Source organism: Protomyctophum bolini (genome assembly GCF_963924005.1).
Source record: "Protomyctophum bolini genome assembly, chromosome: 1".
Taxonomy (NCBI): Eukaryota; Metazoa; Chordata; class Actinopteri; order Myctophiformes; family Myctophidae; genus Protomyctophum; species Protomyctophum bolini.
The window spans coordinates 17,502,059-17,519,607 of NC_137862.1; the positions used below are offsets into that span (position 1 = coordinate 17,502,059).

Sequence of the window (17,549 nt, forward strand, 5' to 3'; positions counted from 1 at the left end):
GGCTCGGCAAGGCTACTTAATGATGAATGTCTTACTGATAAACGTCTTCCAGGCCCGAGGGTCCTCGCTCTGCCTCCAGCCGTACGGCCAGCCCATCACCACCGTGTTGTGCTTCATGCCCCCCAGGCCACAGGACTGGATGAGGTGGGTCACACCCTCCCGCACTTTAGAGGCCACCACCACCTGGCAGAAGCCCTTGACCCGCTCGATCTCCATCATGTTCTTTATGGCCTGACAGCCAGAGCGAGCAGGAATGGCAAGCAAAATGTGGAAAATATTAGAAATGGAATTATGATTTAGTGCAAACGTGCAAACGTTCGGAAGGTTAGACGCGTGTTTATTTCCTATGATTGTTAAATAAGAAGGCCGATGCACAGCTCAAAGGTTGGTGACAGGTGCGTTACGTGCGTAGGACAATGGTGCAAATGTTCAAAAGGGGAACCGTGGTAATAAATAAAGGTCCCGCACACACAGGTCGACAATTTGGTCGTTAGACCTTCATCAGGACAGACGATGATTGTCCTACTGTATGATTGTGAATAGTCTTGCACTACACATGATGACTGTTTATTATTATTATTATCCGAATGACAACTAATTAATAATCCTTGGGAAAATGACATGGAGAGGAAATAATGCACAACAGTTTCACTTCATTCTGCTTTTACTTTACAAATAACGGGGAAAAAACAATAATACACACACACACACACACACACACACACACACACACACACAGTGTATAGCACAGTTCTACAATAAATTATTATCTAGTGACCTGTTCGGCAGCTTGCGTCTCCCCATAGCTGTCCAGAAAGTTTCCCTGGATGACAGAGCCCACGATGGTGAGACCCTTCCCTGCCTTCAGCTGCGAGGCGAAGGTGAGCAGCCGGGGGTATTTAACATGGAGGTCCTCATCCAACTTCAGCAGCACCAGCAGCTGAGGTCTGGAACAGACATGAGGAGACAAACACACCCGGTCAACCCACTTCTGTGATCTGTACTGGTGGAAACTATGGCATACTGTACAGTACACTCACAGACTGAGTGACGGTTGACTTATACTCTGAGACACGTCGCTATATGTGACACGTGAGTTTATAGAGGGATATTTTCAGCAAGGGACAACATTGTATGAAGAAGTATGAATCAAATAGTGTCCAGACTGAAGCACATCTTGTGAAAAGTGAATTTCGAAACACCTTCAAATCTGATGTGTAATGTTTCCATGTGTTTTTTGGCAGCTCAGACTAGAAATCAGATTGTGGCTGTCTGTTTGAACATAGCCCCAAATCCTCCCTGCTTACAGGTACGTATTGCAAGTATGTCAAATAATTTTTATTCTCACTGTGATATCTACTGCTATGGTGCACTAACATGATAACTTATGCATATATTTTTATCACTTAATAATATGTCTTAGATTGCAATTATAAGCATTAGAGTGTAACGCTGCTGCATTTTGATTATTAATGGCTTAAACAATGATATTTAACATTTACATTTTTTACCACGTTTTCCAACACAAACAAGTGTATATAATCATGGCTCCAGAGTATGGATTATAAAGATCACAAAATATAACAGGATTATCAAAATGGATTGTTGTTTTAAGTGCAAGTAGGATTTGATCCTTGCAGCGTGGGTTCACCGATGACGCAGCGGAAACAGTTCTGCCACTGACCTTCTCTAACAATGTTGGCCAACAAGTCTTTAAAAACAGGAAACCGAGATTTCTGTAAATGTTATGTAATGTGGATTGTTTTGAGAGTTGAAATGAGTGGTTTCCTGAGTGTGTCTTATCTGATTTATAGATCTTCTCTTTGCACATCTGTGCTTGCAAGCCCTGCAGAGAAAGCATTTTGTCAGTTGACATCAATGCAGATACAGTATATGAGGACTACAGCTCATACAATCATTGTGGACTGCATGTTCAATGCATCACTTGCATACTTTATTGGTTTCTTTGTAACGTCTGTGCCCTGGGATTGTCCCATTGCAACTAGCAAGAGCAAACAGGTACACAAAGTGACATGCACAATGTGACTGAGGCTTTTCAATGCTCCAGTTCCTACTTTATTTCAGGCCCTTATCTATTTTCATTCAGGTGCAGTACTTAGTTTAGACAGTACTTGGTTTAGTCATTGGTTAGACCCTCACCTTAACCCTAACCTCCCACGGCGCAGCACACCTAAACCTAACCTTAACCCATGTCTAACCAATGACTAGTCTAAACTAAGTATGCACCCCTTTCATTCAGCGTACATTATTACCAATGTTTAAACAAAAGTGAACAAAGGGTTCATAATATACATGTAGGATTGATGATATTATATTATACTGGTGATGCACTGTATCTGTACCTCCAGTTTTTAGTGTGTGGTGGTCCAACCTCAAGTCTTAGCAGGGCATAACGGGCACCACTCAGGGACAAACCTCGTATCCCGTCTCCCCACTCCTTTTCTGCTCTGGATGGAGGGAGGGAGGGATGGAGGGGGGAGGAAGGGGAGAGGGAGGGAGAGGGAGATGGAAGGGGGGGGCGGGGGTAGAGAAAGTGGAGAGGTGTGAATATATTCAAATACCACTTCACCATTTCCCTCCCAGAATACATCGTAGAATGTATACTTAAAAGTAAAATGTGTTGCAGTGGAACGCTGCACCAGGATGGAGGACAGGGCCAGACATACCCCTGGTATTCAATGTACTTGTAGATCATGCCAGCGATGCACATGGCCACTATGGCATAGTACCAGGAGGAGATGAACATCAGAGCCAGGCACATGCTCATGCCCAGGAAAGACAAGGCCCTGTGGGAACGAGAGACAAAACACAGCTGTCAGTGTCAGGTTCCTCAGGCAAAAAAAACCTTTCTGACAGTTCCACAGCCTGAAGCTAAAGAGGTCTGGATTATAGCCCCCATGACTTTAAAATGTCCTGTCGAATGAAGTGAGGCTAGCCAATATTGTCATCTTTTAGAAAAGGGGTGCAAAATCTTTCATAAGTATGACCTAGAAATATCGATCCATGCTTGTTCTGACACAAGTAGTAGTACACGTATCTCTGATGTCTACAGAAACCAGCTAACTCCAAAATGTTCAATGGTCATACGCTGGCATGGCGCATACACATCAAACGGCGACATACACATCGAAGCGCTGGACAAAAACTATTAATTGCACGCTCTGCTTGCACAAGTAATAAGAAGAATAAGAAGAATAAGAATAATAGCTGGTTTGGCAGATAGTTTGAGGATCTAATGGAGTTAGGAGGTTTTTGCCATTGGTTCAATAATTTTTATAAAAGAAAATGAAAAAAATCAAGAATGGAGTTATATTAGGTGGATTCTTCCGGACAGCAACAAGTATTCATGATAACGGATTGACAATAAATTGTTTGACTGTCGACAACAGCCAAGTTTGTCATTCCGGATATTTCACCCTATAAACACAAACATAATGATATAGTCCATCCATCACTTCTCTTCATATCCTGCTCACCAGTGGTAGTATCTGAACCTGGGCCTCCAGTTGGGTGTGCGCAGCAGGGTCTGCACTGCACATGCCAGGTTCACAAACAGATAGCACATCAAGAAGAACCTGCAGAATACACACAAAACATAGCTGTGATGTGTGTGTGTGTGTGTGTGTGTGTGTGTGTGTGTGTGTGTGTGTGTGTGTGTGTGTGTGTGTGTGTGTGTGTGTGTGTGTGTGCATGCGTGCGTGCGCGCGTGTGTGTCAATGACAATACTGTCAACAGTGAAAAGGGTGTCACAAAGGTGACAGTGACAAAAGGCACGCACATCCTGTCCTGCTGGGCTGGGTGCTGGATCAAAAATGTAACATGACACGACAATAAAATCCGCACAGCAGATTGCTTCTCCCATCATGGGTTTTTGAGGGCCGCTAGCCCCTCCAATACATGGCTTTTGAAGATTACGTCATATGGGATTTTGGGATTTTTTTAAATGGCCTAACCAGGGACTGGGGTTGCAAATTAGCCTTGGCAAATTGGCTATAAACCCCATGTACAACGCAACGGTTTCATGTTTTTACAACTTGATACATTGTTTTTTGTATTGTCCCTGTTAAATAAATACAAACTTTAACTGGGGCATGCCAATGGGGCAGTCAACATCTTAAAGCACACCTGTATTCAGAGTGAAAATAGCCAACAATGCGGCGCTATGTGACGCGTTGCGACCTTGTAGATCTGCTGCTTCCGCTAGTCTTGGAAACTTGTTGGAGAAAAATGAAATTCTTGTAATGACAGTTGTATGGTGGACAGTAGACTATATTGCGTGGATTTCAGTTTTTTATTGTGGATGTGGATGTAGACTATAATAATGTGTGGATGTCATATAATCCAAAGCAGTGGTTCCCAAACTTTTTAGCCTGTGACCCAAAAGAGATTTGATGTCCCCCCGGGTCAAAGTAGTGAAAATACTTAATTATTATGTTTATGTTATTTTAGAAATGTCTTACATTTGTTAGTTGTAGATTATTTTACATCTTTTATATATTTTTCAATGTAGGATAAGGAAATAAATGTTTTACTTGAGTCATGAGAGGAAATCTTGAATAAACAATTAGGTGGCCGCACACACCAATAGCTAGAGTACCAATATTTATTAAGGACAGCAGGTAAGACAGGAATATCCAACGTTGCGGCGGTTAAGCCTTCATCAGGGAATACAGGGCACATAGGTGCGGCCACCTTCTTGTTTATTCAAGATTTCCTCTACAGTTTTCTCCCGTGCGTCGGCACCGCCACAAGGACTTTGGTGCATGCGTAGAGCCTCTTTGTACACATTACTTGAGTCATGACCCATAACAATTTATTGGTCACCTGTTGAATGTACAGTACAGTGCATGTGTGCGTGCTGTACTGTCTATGTACTGTACCTACATAGAGAGGATGGGTGCCACCATGTCCAGTGAGGCTATGAGGATCCCCAGCTCGGCTATGAGGCCAGTCAACAGCAGAGCCCATGTGGGTTCTCCGTTGGCCTTACCGTGACCAAACACCTAGACAAGTACAACAACAAACACAGCACTAAGGGGATAGCGCTGGCAAGGGGATGCAAATCCTTCACATTAGCATCATATGCTGATGCAGAAAACATGAATAGAACAAAGAACAAAACATATTCAAAACGATTCATCAATGACTTTGAATATTCAAACTAGTAGATGCTATGGAACTGATAAAACAGCATGATCACGTTGAACATCCCTTCACTTTTCCAGTATGTTAATACAATATAACTAACACAACTGCAGTATTTTTAGTTGACCTGCCTGCCCTTCTATTGATTATATATCTTGTTGTAGGGTAGGACCTCTACTGGTTGACAAGAGGTATTGAATGAAGCTCAAAAGCAATGTATCCTCTCCACAAATGGGGGGATCTGGGTTTGAATCCGGTACTACATATAGACCTACATAGTTATGTATAGGACATTTTAGTGTTGGCTATTCAAAAATAGAAGATCTAGTGTGTACATCTGCTATTTTTGAAAATAGCCCCCCCGGGAACCCCCACATGGAGTTGCACCACTCACTTCATACGGGTGTGATTTTTAATATACACTGTACAGCTTTTCTGCCTTTATTGATAGTGCAGGAGGTAGACAGGAAACAGGAAGAGAGATGGGGAGTCACACGCAGCAAAGATCATCAGGATGGGGATTCGAACTCGTGGCCACGCTGTCAGGCTGCGTTAGAGCTTATGGGCTCCATTTTCGTCACCGCTAAAGCCCTTATGCCTAAACTTCTTTGCCTTTTTTTTTACTATTTTGCAAAACATTTTTGAATAGTTAAAATGGCCAGTCTACAAGCTCACAACGTGTCAATGTAGATTGGTTAGTTGAACTATTACAAAAATGAATGGGTTAAATAACGCATGCCTAAACAATAAGTCAATAAGTCTGAAAATAGGGGTGTGTGCTATATGACTGATAGCAGTGTTGTCCTTACCCGGAGGAAGGGGATGATGTTGTCCTTAGCGATGGCCTGGAGGAGCCGCGGAGCCCCGGTCAGGGACTGTAGGCCCGCCCCCACGGTGGAGAAGAAGGAGCCAATGACGATGACCCACGGGGAGGGCCAGGAAAGAGTTCCCACCACCAGGTTTTTACTGACCGTATCGCCGAACCTGCAGGTTACACACACAATTGTAAAAAGTAATTATTAATAATAATAAAAAGTATTATCCAGTGACATAGACAGTTTACACATGTCTGAATGAGCATGCTGCATTGGCAGCATTAAAACATAATGACTATAGGGAATGGGTCAGTAACCATAGGCAGGTTTCTCAGCTGTATTATCTCTGAGACACAGAGCGAGTAGACAGAAATGGTGCTTGGAATACTTGAGCTAAGATTGAAAATTGGTGTAGTTCTCCCTTAAGACCTATTTTATATATTTATATATATGTTGTTGTATGACAGTGTCACATGCCGAAAATAAGCTCGACAACGCGTCACATTAAGCTTGTACTGTATGTAGATCATCTATTCATACTACTTTTAAAAAGGTTCTTAACGTGAAACATACAGTAACAACCAAAAATAAATGAAAGGAATGTTTTGGATATACAAGGTTTCCAACGTTACGCTGCTCCTCTTGCAGGGTATTTAGCTTACTTGTCTCTCAGCACCACTCCTTCAATACAGGCCCCGAACAGAACCACAGAGCTGAAATCTGAAGGCCAGGTGTTAAGGAGCCGTGTCATGTCTGCTTTGATGGAGGGATATATCTGGCAGAGGCTACAGCACGTAGCTTCATGCTTTTGATTGGTACAGTATCAAACACATACAGTCCTTAAAGAAAGGATACAAACGAGGGACGTTGTGGTGATGGCCAGGATGGTCCCCACGGGGATAGACTTCTGAGCGTCTCGGAGATCACCCGATCTGTTGGAACCTGCCATGATGCCTGTGTGGAGAACATAACGATTGTGCCTGAGATGATGTTCATACTGTGCATGCACAGATGTGTGAGGTTGCGCACGCTCACGCATCTGTGTATCTGCACACACACACACACACACACACACACACACACACACACACACACACACACACACACACACACACACACACACACACACACACACACACACACACACACACACACACACACACACACACACACACACACACACACACACACACACACACACACCTAATGTACCTCTACAGTGCCATCTAATTAGAAATACATCACTGCAGTATATATACACAATATACTGAATATTGCCGATTTAATTTACGTCTAATAAAGTATTAAATTAAACAATCAATCAATCAAAGTACTTAAATCAAAATAATCTATATGAATATAAATACATCAAATCAATCAAATCAGGCACATATTTACGTAAACATATTCGAAAAAGGGATTTCAAGCCTTAACGCTGCCCACCTGTAGCAGAGGGGAAGAAGATGCCCACCAGAAGGGTGAAGGATGTGGCGATGTCTGCTGAGACGTACATGCCGAAGCTCTCCATGGCTCCGTGGACGTCCGTGGACGTCAGGCCAGCCTTCTCCAGGATCTCCCCCTTCTGCAGGTAGTCTCCCCACATGTTGTCTTCACAAGGCCACATGAAATGAAAGGTGTTGGAAATGAATGCAGAGGAGAGACAATTTACAGCCAATAGAATCCCTGGAGAATACATTTCAAATATGCAACAGGAATGAATGCATGAATAAATAAATGAACAGTGATGAACAGGAAGCGTGATTCTTTGTTTTTAATAATAATTCATGCTGTATACAGTAAATAGACAAACAGGACAGAGCAAGAGCAAGAGTAAAAGTCACATGCAAGACATAACTGACAGCTGAGCTGAACTTAAATCCTGTATACTTGGTTGTACGATGATGAATAGCAACTACAGTAGTCACGTGACTATTAACTAGTTCACTATGGTTCATGGATACTCTGCTTACTCTGACTCAGACATAAGTCACTATGGATAAGTGTGTGCTAAATGCTCGTAGATCTGCTTCCCCACAATATCAGAAAACTGAAAATACACTAGTATAGAGCCCTGAGGCACTACCAGTCCACCATATGGGGTTTAAGTGGTAAAATGTACCTCTGATAATCCCACTGGCCAGCCCGGGGATGCCCTGAATCTCCGTCACGTTGTTCTGGATGAAGAATTCGTCACACTGAGAGCTGCTCATGTTCCCCGGGGAGCAGAACTTCTTCCACAGCTGGCTGGGCTCCGTGTCGTTCCCCACCACCACTGTCTTGGCACACACGTCAAAGAGACTCCTCACCAGCGTCCTGTTGCCCAGCATGCAGACCCTGAACGAGGAGACAGGGTTCGGTCAAACTAAATGCTGTCTAAATGTCATTCAAAGAATAACATGGTAAATGGTGCGCCTTTGGCCTTTATCCAAGGCGCTTTAATTACATAGATTGTGCATTGTTAACTTGTATTGCTCTCTATTGTACACTTTACGACAGTTCTATATAGTATCCTTTACGGCAACACACACAAGCTGATATACGCATGCGCATTGGGCGCAGGTAATCAGATGTGAAATGCAGAGGGAACAGTTTTTACATGTCCAGCCGGTGTACGGTGAATAAAGTGATCTACAACTGAATAAACGTCGTGTTTATTAAGACCTAATCAACATTGGTAGCAGTGGATGGTTTGAAGATGGCTGCAAACTACAGAGTACCGCCGAAATTTGACGAAACCAGGCCGTATGAATGTTGGAAAAATTAAGTCAACATATGGGCGCGCGTTACTGAACTTGACATTTCATTGGGCCAAGGACTGTCCCTACAAGAAGAACGAACAAGTAAAATGAACTGAAGACGTAGATGAAGTTAACATCACGTTGTTGACAAATAACTCATGGGGATGGAATATGAAATATCGGACAGATCCGTCTTGAACACATGACTATAGAGATAGTGTGTAACGATTTGTGGGATTTTTTGTTTTTCAAAAGTCGGCCTCCTGGTGGCGCTGTAACAGGCCGTTCTGGAAAATTTGGGGCTGAGGTTCATCGTTGGCATCCAGGGAGTGTGTGTGCAGAATTTGGCATCATCCGGGTTAATGGTGGCGGAGATTAGCTGTACACAGACGGACGGACACACAGACTCACACACACAGCGATTGGTCCAGCGATTTAAGTTTAGTCCAGAAACACAACTCGTTTTCACAGCACATAAGCAATCATAGGGTCCTGTGGCATAATATAGTCACCCTGTTAGTACTGGATCAATATACTGTAGGGCAATAAGTGACGTGAGCACTAATAGTCATATACTGTAGTTTAGTACATTTATTTATGGTCTGGCAAATACTCAAACCTCCTGGAACACGGGATTTTCCATGAAGTAATGGCTAACACAAAATGGACTTACGTGAACTCTGGTGGGTGAGTGATTGACTTAATGGCTCCAGCGTAGATGGACACGATGGAGATGACGACGCAGGCCAGGAAGAGCGAGGCCAGCTTGTTGACATACTTGACGCCAACAAACACCACCACGGCCATCAGACTGAGGCAGATGGAGCCATACACTCTCATGTTGTTCAGCATGGCACCGTCACCTCCATGGGGGTCCGCTTGGAAGATGGCCGCCTGGGGGACTAGGTATTTCTGAGAGAGAAAGAGACAGGGACAGGACAAATGTGTGGATGAGGATTATGCCCTAAAGCAGTATATGCCATCAGAAAGTGTTCTTTACAAGATGCACACTCCCCGCTGTCCAAAGGAGCTCAAAGCACTGCTACCCCTAGCTCACGGCCCAGGTCATACCACGCGGTGGATACCACCATACCAAACCTTGACAATCCCCAAATCCAATGCCATGACGGACGTTTTTTTTCCACTGCAGTAACAACATGGAACAGCGTTCCACCTGCTGTGGTTGGAAATGTCAGACAAGTAGTATCATGCCCTTAAGAAGATAATGAACAAACACCTCCTCAGCATGAGGCTGTAATCCCTTAAAGGACATTCGATTATAGGATATTCATTTCCGAGTAGTTGCAGATCAGTAGGTTATATCTACACAAGCTTAACTCATTCAGTGCCACCTGGTGGACACCAGTTTTGGCCCTCGTTGCCACCGAAGCCCATTTCTATTGTGCATGTAACGCCTTTTGGAGGCGTCCAAAGGCATCATGTGGCACTGAGACTAACAAAAATGAAATGGTTCCATGTGTTGGAAACATTATATCACAGATTATATTACTTCCGTGCCACATCATGCTGAGTCATGTAGTTTCATAAGTATGAGGACAATTAACATACCGATCAGGCCAAGTCAATTTTACTTTTACACTGTTTTTGTAGCTACGTAGCATTTCAACCCTGTGTTCCAAGTCTGTAGGCTGTGTGCCAAACCTTATGCTGCTGAGTGCTTGATAAGGTAACTTTAAGTGTTTAAAGTAAAGACAAGGGAAGCTTGGTAGGGGTGTAATTTTAGTTTGATTTGTAGTTTTAGGATAATCTTTTCCTTTTCAGGTAGGGCATGGTTTTTGTTTGCTGTGTTGGCGTTGGCCACCCTGAAGATTATGCTCTCCCTACTCAAGATGCTGTAAAGATCCATTATTTACAATAAATGTGAATTATTATTTTGCTACTCTGGTTTGGTTCCTTGCTAGCTATATGTGTTACTCCTTAGGCCTCTAGACTCCATATAAGGTCGTAACACCAGGTAAACTCAATTTGAATCACATTAAAAAAAGAAAAAAAGAAAAGAAAAGGAAAGAATGGGACACCAGAGTTAAATGTAAATTAAATCATGATTCATTTACATTATTTGTACTATAGTGCAGTGTTTTAGAGTCTCATCTACTTACTTTCAAAGTACATTATCATACAAGAGGTTCTTAACATTTTGATGGGACTAACCAGGAAGATTTCGATGGCTCCCAGTATGTACATGGCAGCAGCAAAGGTGGTGCCCAAGTAGAAACACAAGCCGACAGCTCCTCCAAACTCTGGGCCCAGGGAGCGCGAGATCATGAAATATGCTCCACCAGCTGCAAGAAATCACAAGGTATTCTTATTATTATTGGCGTGCATACATGGAGGCATTATGAAAGGTCCTTCCACTTTCATTGGTGAAGTGCTGCTGCCCCCCAGAGGAATTGTTTGTCCAATTACATTTGTTCCACCCTGTGCGTTTGAATCATTCTTTTTGCAATACCTTGGCATGTATGCCGTTCACGGCTTCACGTGAATGGCATACCACACTTTGTTGGTCTAAAAATAAACAATATTATGTCTGGAAAGAGAAAGAGAGAGAGAGAGAGAGAGAGAGAGAGAGAGAATAATACTGTCTCTATCGTCAGTATAATTACCTGGCACAACACCATTTGTCGCAATGGCACTCATAGATATGGCCGTGAGCATTGTCTACACACACACACACACACACACACACACGCACGCACACGCACACACACACACACAAGGGATGGAAAATTGATTGAAAAGAAAAGGTGTGGTCACGTACAGAGTGGTCATGGCAAACATATCCTTTCTAAAACAACTGCTGGAAAACAGCTCCCACGCAAATCCCTGAAACCTACTTTGTCTTACGACGGTGTCTTTTGCTGAAAATGTCATATTTTCAAAGAGTGACGGGGAGCTTACGGGACTGAATTATTTATTTCTGTTGAATAATCATCTCTGCTGTATTATGCAACCAGTGTGTATCAGCTGACACAGTAGTTTGCAGGATTTATCGACTGGTTGGAAATGCATACGTGCTGGTGACCCAAATCCATGGTGATGTTTGACACCATTTGAACTCTGTGTGAAATGATGCATGTGTGTGCTTATTTGTACACACACAAATATACTGTATGTCCGTTAATGTGTCTGCGACGCTCTGCGTGTACGTAGGAGTATTCTTGCCTACATCTGTGTACATCTTGCCTACATCTAACTTTGCTACTACAGGGAAAACATGTAGGCCTACATATGTTACTACTCTTTTTTTGTACTGTTTGATTGCTCTTTCTTGCACTGTTTATTCGTTGTTTGCTGTGCTTGCTGTGTTTTTAAATGTGTGAGGAATAAGTAGAAGCACAATATCTTTTCATAATATACTTACTACCCACGACTCCACGAGACATGTATGTTTGTATGTATGTTGTTGTATGCCCAGCCCAAAAGGTTGAGAACCCCTGTGCTAATGCATAGTAAACTGGGGAATGAAAAGGTCTGCAGAAGGACTGCACTTACACACGAGCAGCACATGAGCACGATGAGGAAGGACTGCACGACGCCGGCCGTCCCCACGATCCACGTCAGACGCAGGAAGAGGATGACGCCGAAAATATTCTGCAGGCAGGGCAAGTACACTCCCATCAGAGTGCCCATGTTGGGAGACTGGTAGAGGGAGAAATGGATTTATTGGAGGTTCTGACTTTCAATTGTACATACATTTTGTTTTGATCTTTTAGTTTTTTATTGAATTGAATTGAATTGAATTGAATTGAATTGAATTGAATTGAATTGAATTGAATTGAATTGAATTGAATTGAATTGAATTGAAGAGAGAGAGAGAGAGAGAGAGAGAGAGAGAGAGCTTTATGTAGGTGTAAATCAGTGGGTGAAATTGTCATTTTGTTGCTTTCCAGGACAAAAAAGGAGGGGGGGTGGATTGGAGGTCAGGGTTGAACACGTGCTGAATATTGAACGTGACATTTCAGGAAACAAGCGTATTGATCATATTGAATTGATTAACGTCGTTTTTTTAGGGTCAGTCTGTCGCACAATCAGTTGTTGGCTTGGCACATAACGATCAATCTGCAAGACAGTACTAATACTCTATAACTTCTGAGGCACAACCAGCAGGATAAATAAAGAACATAATCCACACTGTTGTGTACTGTGAATTAAAATAAATAAAGTGAATGAGCAGTGACCCTTTTTCCACCGGTTGGTTCCCAATGGGAACCGGTTCAGTTCTTTTCCCCATGCATTATTATGAATTGAGTGGACAAAACTATACCTATATTAGATTGTTCCATGAAACTTCCCCAGTTGATTACTTACACGAAGACAATGATTTATTATATTACAAATTTATAATATAAAAAGGTGTGGAAGGGTTATCATATATTAATTTACTTATATTGATCCTATAAGCAATTTAATATAGATGTAGTTTTGCCCAGCCCACTCAATTCACAATTAACGTTCCAATTTTGGAGCTCTGGCTCATGGACTAAGAACCAACAAGAACTGAACCGGTTCCCACTGGGATCCAACCGGTGGAAAAGGGGTCAGTGTGGCTCCAGTGTGAATTTCTGTCTTCATGCGGCCAAATCGTGATGTCAATCATCGTCTCTACAGTATGGCATACTGTATCTATGATATATGACTGTATGCAAGGATTCAGCCCGATCCATGTTCGACTGACACCATAAAACAAAAATAAAAGCACCAGATTAAGACAGGAAGTTGGTAAAACAGAGACAGAGACAGAGACAGGAAAAGTATACTTTTACACAATGACCATGCATTGTGATGGTGACCCCTGACCCCTGGCCCCTAACCTTGGGGGCCTTCCTGCGTGCCTCTGCACTCTCCTCCTCTTCATGCTCCTTGGCCCCCTGGGTAATGTTGGTGTAGTTGACCAGGCGGCTGAGCAGAGCCGACACCTTGGGACGGATGTCCAGCTCTTCCTGTGAGAAAGAATGGTCAGAAAAGCTTTTACACCTGTAATGTGACAATAAAGTTGATAGTGATGTATGTGGGTCTGATTATAGCTCAGGAGTTGATATCAAGTGGTGAGTGTTAAGCCTCCTGAACATGCTGGGGACCAAATGCAACAAACCCTCCCACTCTCAACCAACTAATACACTGCATGCGTGCTAATTTAGGTGTATATGTTACAGTATGATTGAAAAAAACAGTCAGATTGAAAAAGTAGTGGTCTTTTCTTTTTCTTTTTTTCTTTTTTGTTGCGGCAGGGCGGGCCGCCCGTCAAAAAAATAAATTACGTCTCGGCGGTTCCAAAACCGAATCCTTTTTCAATCTGACTGGTTTTCAGATCGTACTGTGACATATACTGTAGGGTATAGAGCTCCGCAGTCCCTCCCCCTTTCAGAAAAACGAGCCCAGGAAATGAAACCCCAATGCATTCTCCCATCGGCACTTCTAATATAATTTATTTAAAGACGGTTACGCCGCGGACAAAGCCAACTCGGATCGTGACGAATCATGACAATGAACACAATGTTTTGGGCCGATCAAATCATTAGAAAGAAGAAAAGAAAGTCAGGAGACAAAACTATTTGTTTTGTTTTTCGTCTTATAAATTATTTGATCGGCCCAGAACATTGTGTTCGTTGTCATGATTTGTCACGATCCGAGTTGGCTTTGTCCGCGGCGTAATCGTCTTTAAATAAATTATATTAGAAGTGCCGATGGGAGAATGCATTGGGGTTTCATTTCCTGGGCCACTCGTTTTTCTGAAAGGGGGAGGGACTGCGGCGCTCTATAGTGCTCTGTTGAGTTTTGAATTACAATTTAGGCTTTTAGCAGAAGCTCTTAATCCAAAGCAATTTACAGTAAGTAAGAACCGAAAACAAATATATAGTACATAAAAATAGTCACCATGAATCATACGAAATAAAGCTAAAAACAAGTACAGTGGAATATCTATATAATGAAACTATGCGTATACACTATAGTTGCTATGTCTACATAATTGTGAAACTGCATCACAATTCAGAATTTGCTTTAGGAGAATTTCTACTTTTCATATTTTCTGTTACGCAACATATTTTGTCAATCTCAACTAGACTGACACCGACAAATTACATATTTGAGATGCTGTTGTACTTCAACAAACCTCAAACAAAGCCAAGTTCCTGTCATAGAAGTCATTGTTCTTGGCAGCATCTGTACTGTTCAGGAACGGGCTGTCCTCCTTGTGGTTCCCTTGACCTACGAGAGAGAGAGAGAGAGAGAGACTATTTTACATACTGTAACTAGTAACTGACTCCAAATGAGCAGAGTGGTGCCTGAAAAATAACTTTACTGCACATTCTTTAACAATGATTTAAGCTTCACATTTGCAGGTGTTGTAGACCTGCCGTTCACAGCTAAATCTGAAGCCCCAAATAGCATTTGTTTTACGCAGGTCGAACACAACACAACACTCGTTCTGTGCCTACAGTACATAACACTGCATTTAACGCATAACTGCACTTTGTTGCGTCAAGAACGGAATTCAGACAAACAACAGCATCTATCGATGCCAGTGGTTCTCTAACTCTTTTGTCTCAGGGCACAGCTGAATAACTCTAGTGTATAGTGTATAACCGTATGTCATATTACGGTACGTAAATATGTGAATCTGATGAGGGGGGAACATTCACAAATTGGTGTACAGTAGCAAGTACAGTGCAATTCAGGTCTGTTTCACTAAGTATTAAACTTTACTCAAGTGATATTGATACATTCCAAATAATCAAAGTATTCTGAGGCACCCCTGGACTTGTGTCACGGCACCCACTTTGATTAACCCTGATCTATGCAATGCTCTACAACTGTAAAAAAAAAAAAAAAAAAAAAAAAATCTGTTGCATTGGAAGTTATCATTCCTAAAACAGAGCCAACCAAATTAAATCAAGGCCCAGGTGACAAAGGGAGAGATAATCAGCCCTCAGTTAAACGGCACCTTTAGCTTCAAGCATGTGCAGTCTCACACACACACACACACACACACACACACACACCTCATTACCTAGAAATCTGGAGGACCTCGATCAGTTTTCAATTAGCGCATTACAAGTGTAACAATGCTTTCTCCTGTTCAGAGACTGAATTCAATCCACAAGAGAGACTACTAAATTAGCATGAAACTCAACAACCCATACTGTATCTCCATTCTCTTCTCTATTGGTCTTCCGTTTCCCCACTAGCCTGCACTCACCTGGTACCCTGGTCTCACTGCTATGGGTGCTGCTGGTGTGTGTGATCATAGCTGTACTGCATGTGTGTGTGGGTGTGGGTGGGTTGTTGGATGTGTGAGCGTGTGTGGGGGCACTGGGCAGCAACAGTGTGCTCTGGCTCGGGGCAATAGTCAATGACCATCCAGAGCAGCCAGTCACCCAGGGAGACTGGCACACAGTATACACAGTCAAATGACCAGAGTTAATTTAACTCTGAGTGTTCAAATGGACCCAGATGGGCCAGAACGTGTACACACCACTGCAGAGTGCATGTGTGTCTACTGTCTGTCTATACATGGTGAGCAGAGCAAATATGGGCACACACACACTCACATCAGCACTGTGCAGTGTGGAGCTCAGTGTGTGTGTGTGTGTGTGTGTGTGTGTGTGTGTGTGTGTGTGTGTGTGTGGTTGTGTGAATTGCATTATGGATACAAATGGAAACATGACTGAGATGAGAGCTCACATGCATGTGCAAACACATCCAAATTCCAAATGACCAAAATTACTTCAGTAAGCAACAACACAAGGTACATCAAATGCTTAGAAATAGTCATCTAGGATCACAAGTACAGTAAACCAAGAACCAATGATCAGCCTAACAGTAGCCCATACATTTAAACTATAAATACTATAGGATGCAAGCTCAATAATGACCTGGCATCTGTCTACATAAATACATAATATATGCATAATAATGCTATCAAAATTACATAATTAGCCTTTCCATAAGCCTGGCTCGAGTCCTGCAGGCTAAGGTGGAGTCTGAAGAGGTGAGTCTATGGCGGACCATTGGAATGAGTCTGCAGTTCTAATTGCAATGGGGGCTTGCTATCAAGGCAGCTTCGACTACCACAACAAAGCATTACATGTATGTATTGTGTATCACAGACTTCACAGTAAATCAGTAGACTTGGTATTAAACATTAAATTAGGCCTATTCAGTCAGTCATTCATTCATTCATCGTTCGTATTGCAGTGTCTTTGCTACTGTTACAGTAATATACATATCAGTTTAAACTGATGTCACTGCATTCACACAGGGAAGAGATGAGCGCAAAACCAAAGGCAAATGCTGCCCTCAAGTGGTACATTTCTGTTAGTGCCATTCAGAGATAGGTGGGCATTCTGCTTTGAAATCTCCAGCTGTGCTTCAACCTCAGTTCCACAGCTCAGCTTGACCCCCTTAGGGGCAATATACAGCAGAAGAGGGCATATAGTCACTAGCAACGCAATGGGCTTCGTCAAAAATCTACTCAGACTTCAAGTGACCAGCCTGTGACTTCACAGGTTGTCCCATTGATTCCATGAAGTAAGTTAAAACATATGTGAAAGAAAACTATAGTGGAGGTAGGCTACTAGACTGTGGCCTACTGGCAGTTTAGGCCACAAACGTATCAGTGCTAACGGTCCAGTGATTTGTGGCATTTGCTCTGGACAGACAGACACACATGCAGTCATATATAGGCGCGTGCGTGCAAATTTTGTTTGTTGTTTGTCATCCAATCCCAGTAACTCAATAAAAGCCACCTCATGCCAGGTTCTTGGGCAAATGGTAAATGGGCACATGGTCCCCTGCTGTGAGTGGAGAA

At 42.6% G+C, this 17,549-nt stretch overlaps 1 protein-coding gene across 1 annotated transcript in view; it reads right to left on the reverse strand.

Moving 5' to 3' along the window:
• Nucleotides 1–17,549, reverse strand: part of slc12a4 (solute carrier family 12 member 4) — a 40,422-nt gene that overhangs the window by 5,840 nt on the left and 17,033 nt on the right. Inside the window, exons 2-18 of the mRNA XM_080756968.1 lie at nucleotides 14,853–14,947; nucleotides 13,552–13,680; nucleotides 12,233–12,379; nucleotides 11,344–11,398; nucleotides 10,892–11,022; nucleotides 9,393–9,631; nucleotides 8,101–8,315; nucleotides 7,425–7,589; nucleotides 6,837–6,935; nucleotides 6,644–6,701; nucleotides 5,976–6,150; nucleotides 4,906–5,024; nucleotides 3,498–3,596; nucleotides 2,688–2,807; nucleotides 2,364–2,468; nucleotides 779–947; nucleotides 36–231 (exon numbers count right to left, since the gene is read on the reverse strand). Coding sequence (XP_080613094.1) covers nucleotides 36–231; nucleotides 779–947; nucleotides 2,364–2,468; nucleotides 2,688–2,807; nucleotides 3,498–3,596; nucleotides 4,906–5,024; nucleotides 5,976–6,150; nucleotides 6,644–6,701; nucleotides 6,837–6,935; nucleotides 7,425–7,589; nucleotides 8,101–8,315; nucleotides 9,393–9,631; nucleotides 10,892–11,022; nucleotides 11,344–11,398; nucleotides 12,233–12,379; nucleotides 13,552–13,680; nucleotides 14,853–14,947 — 2,316 coding nt within the window. The remainder of the gene's footprint in view (nucleotides 1–35; nucleotides 232–778; nucleotides 948–2,363; nucleotides 2,469–2,687; nucleotides 2,808–3,497; nucleotides 3,597–4,905; nucleotides 5,025–5,975; nucleotides 6,151–6,643; nucleotides 6,702–6,836; nucleotides 6,936–7,424; nucleotides 7,590–8,100; nucleotides 8,316–9,392; nucleotides 9,632–10,891; nucleotides 11,023–11,343; nucleotides 11,399–12,232; nucleotides 12,380–13,551; nucleotides 13,681–14,852; nucleotides 14,948–17,549) is intronic.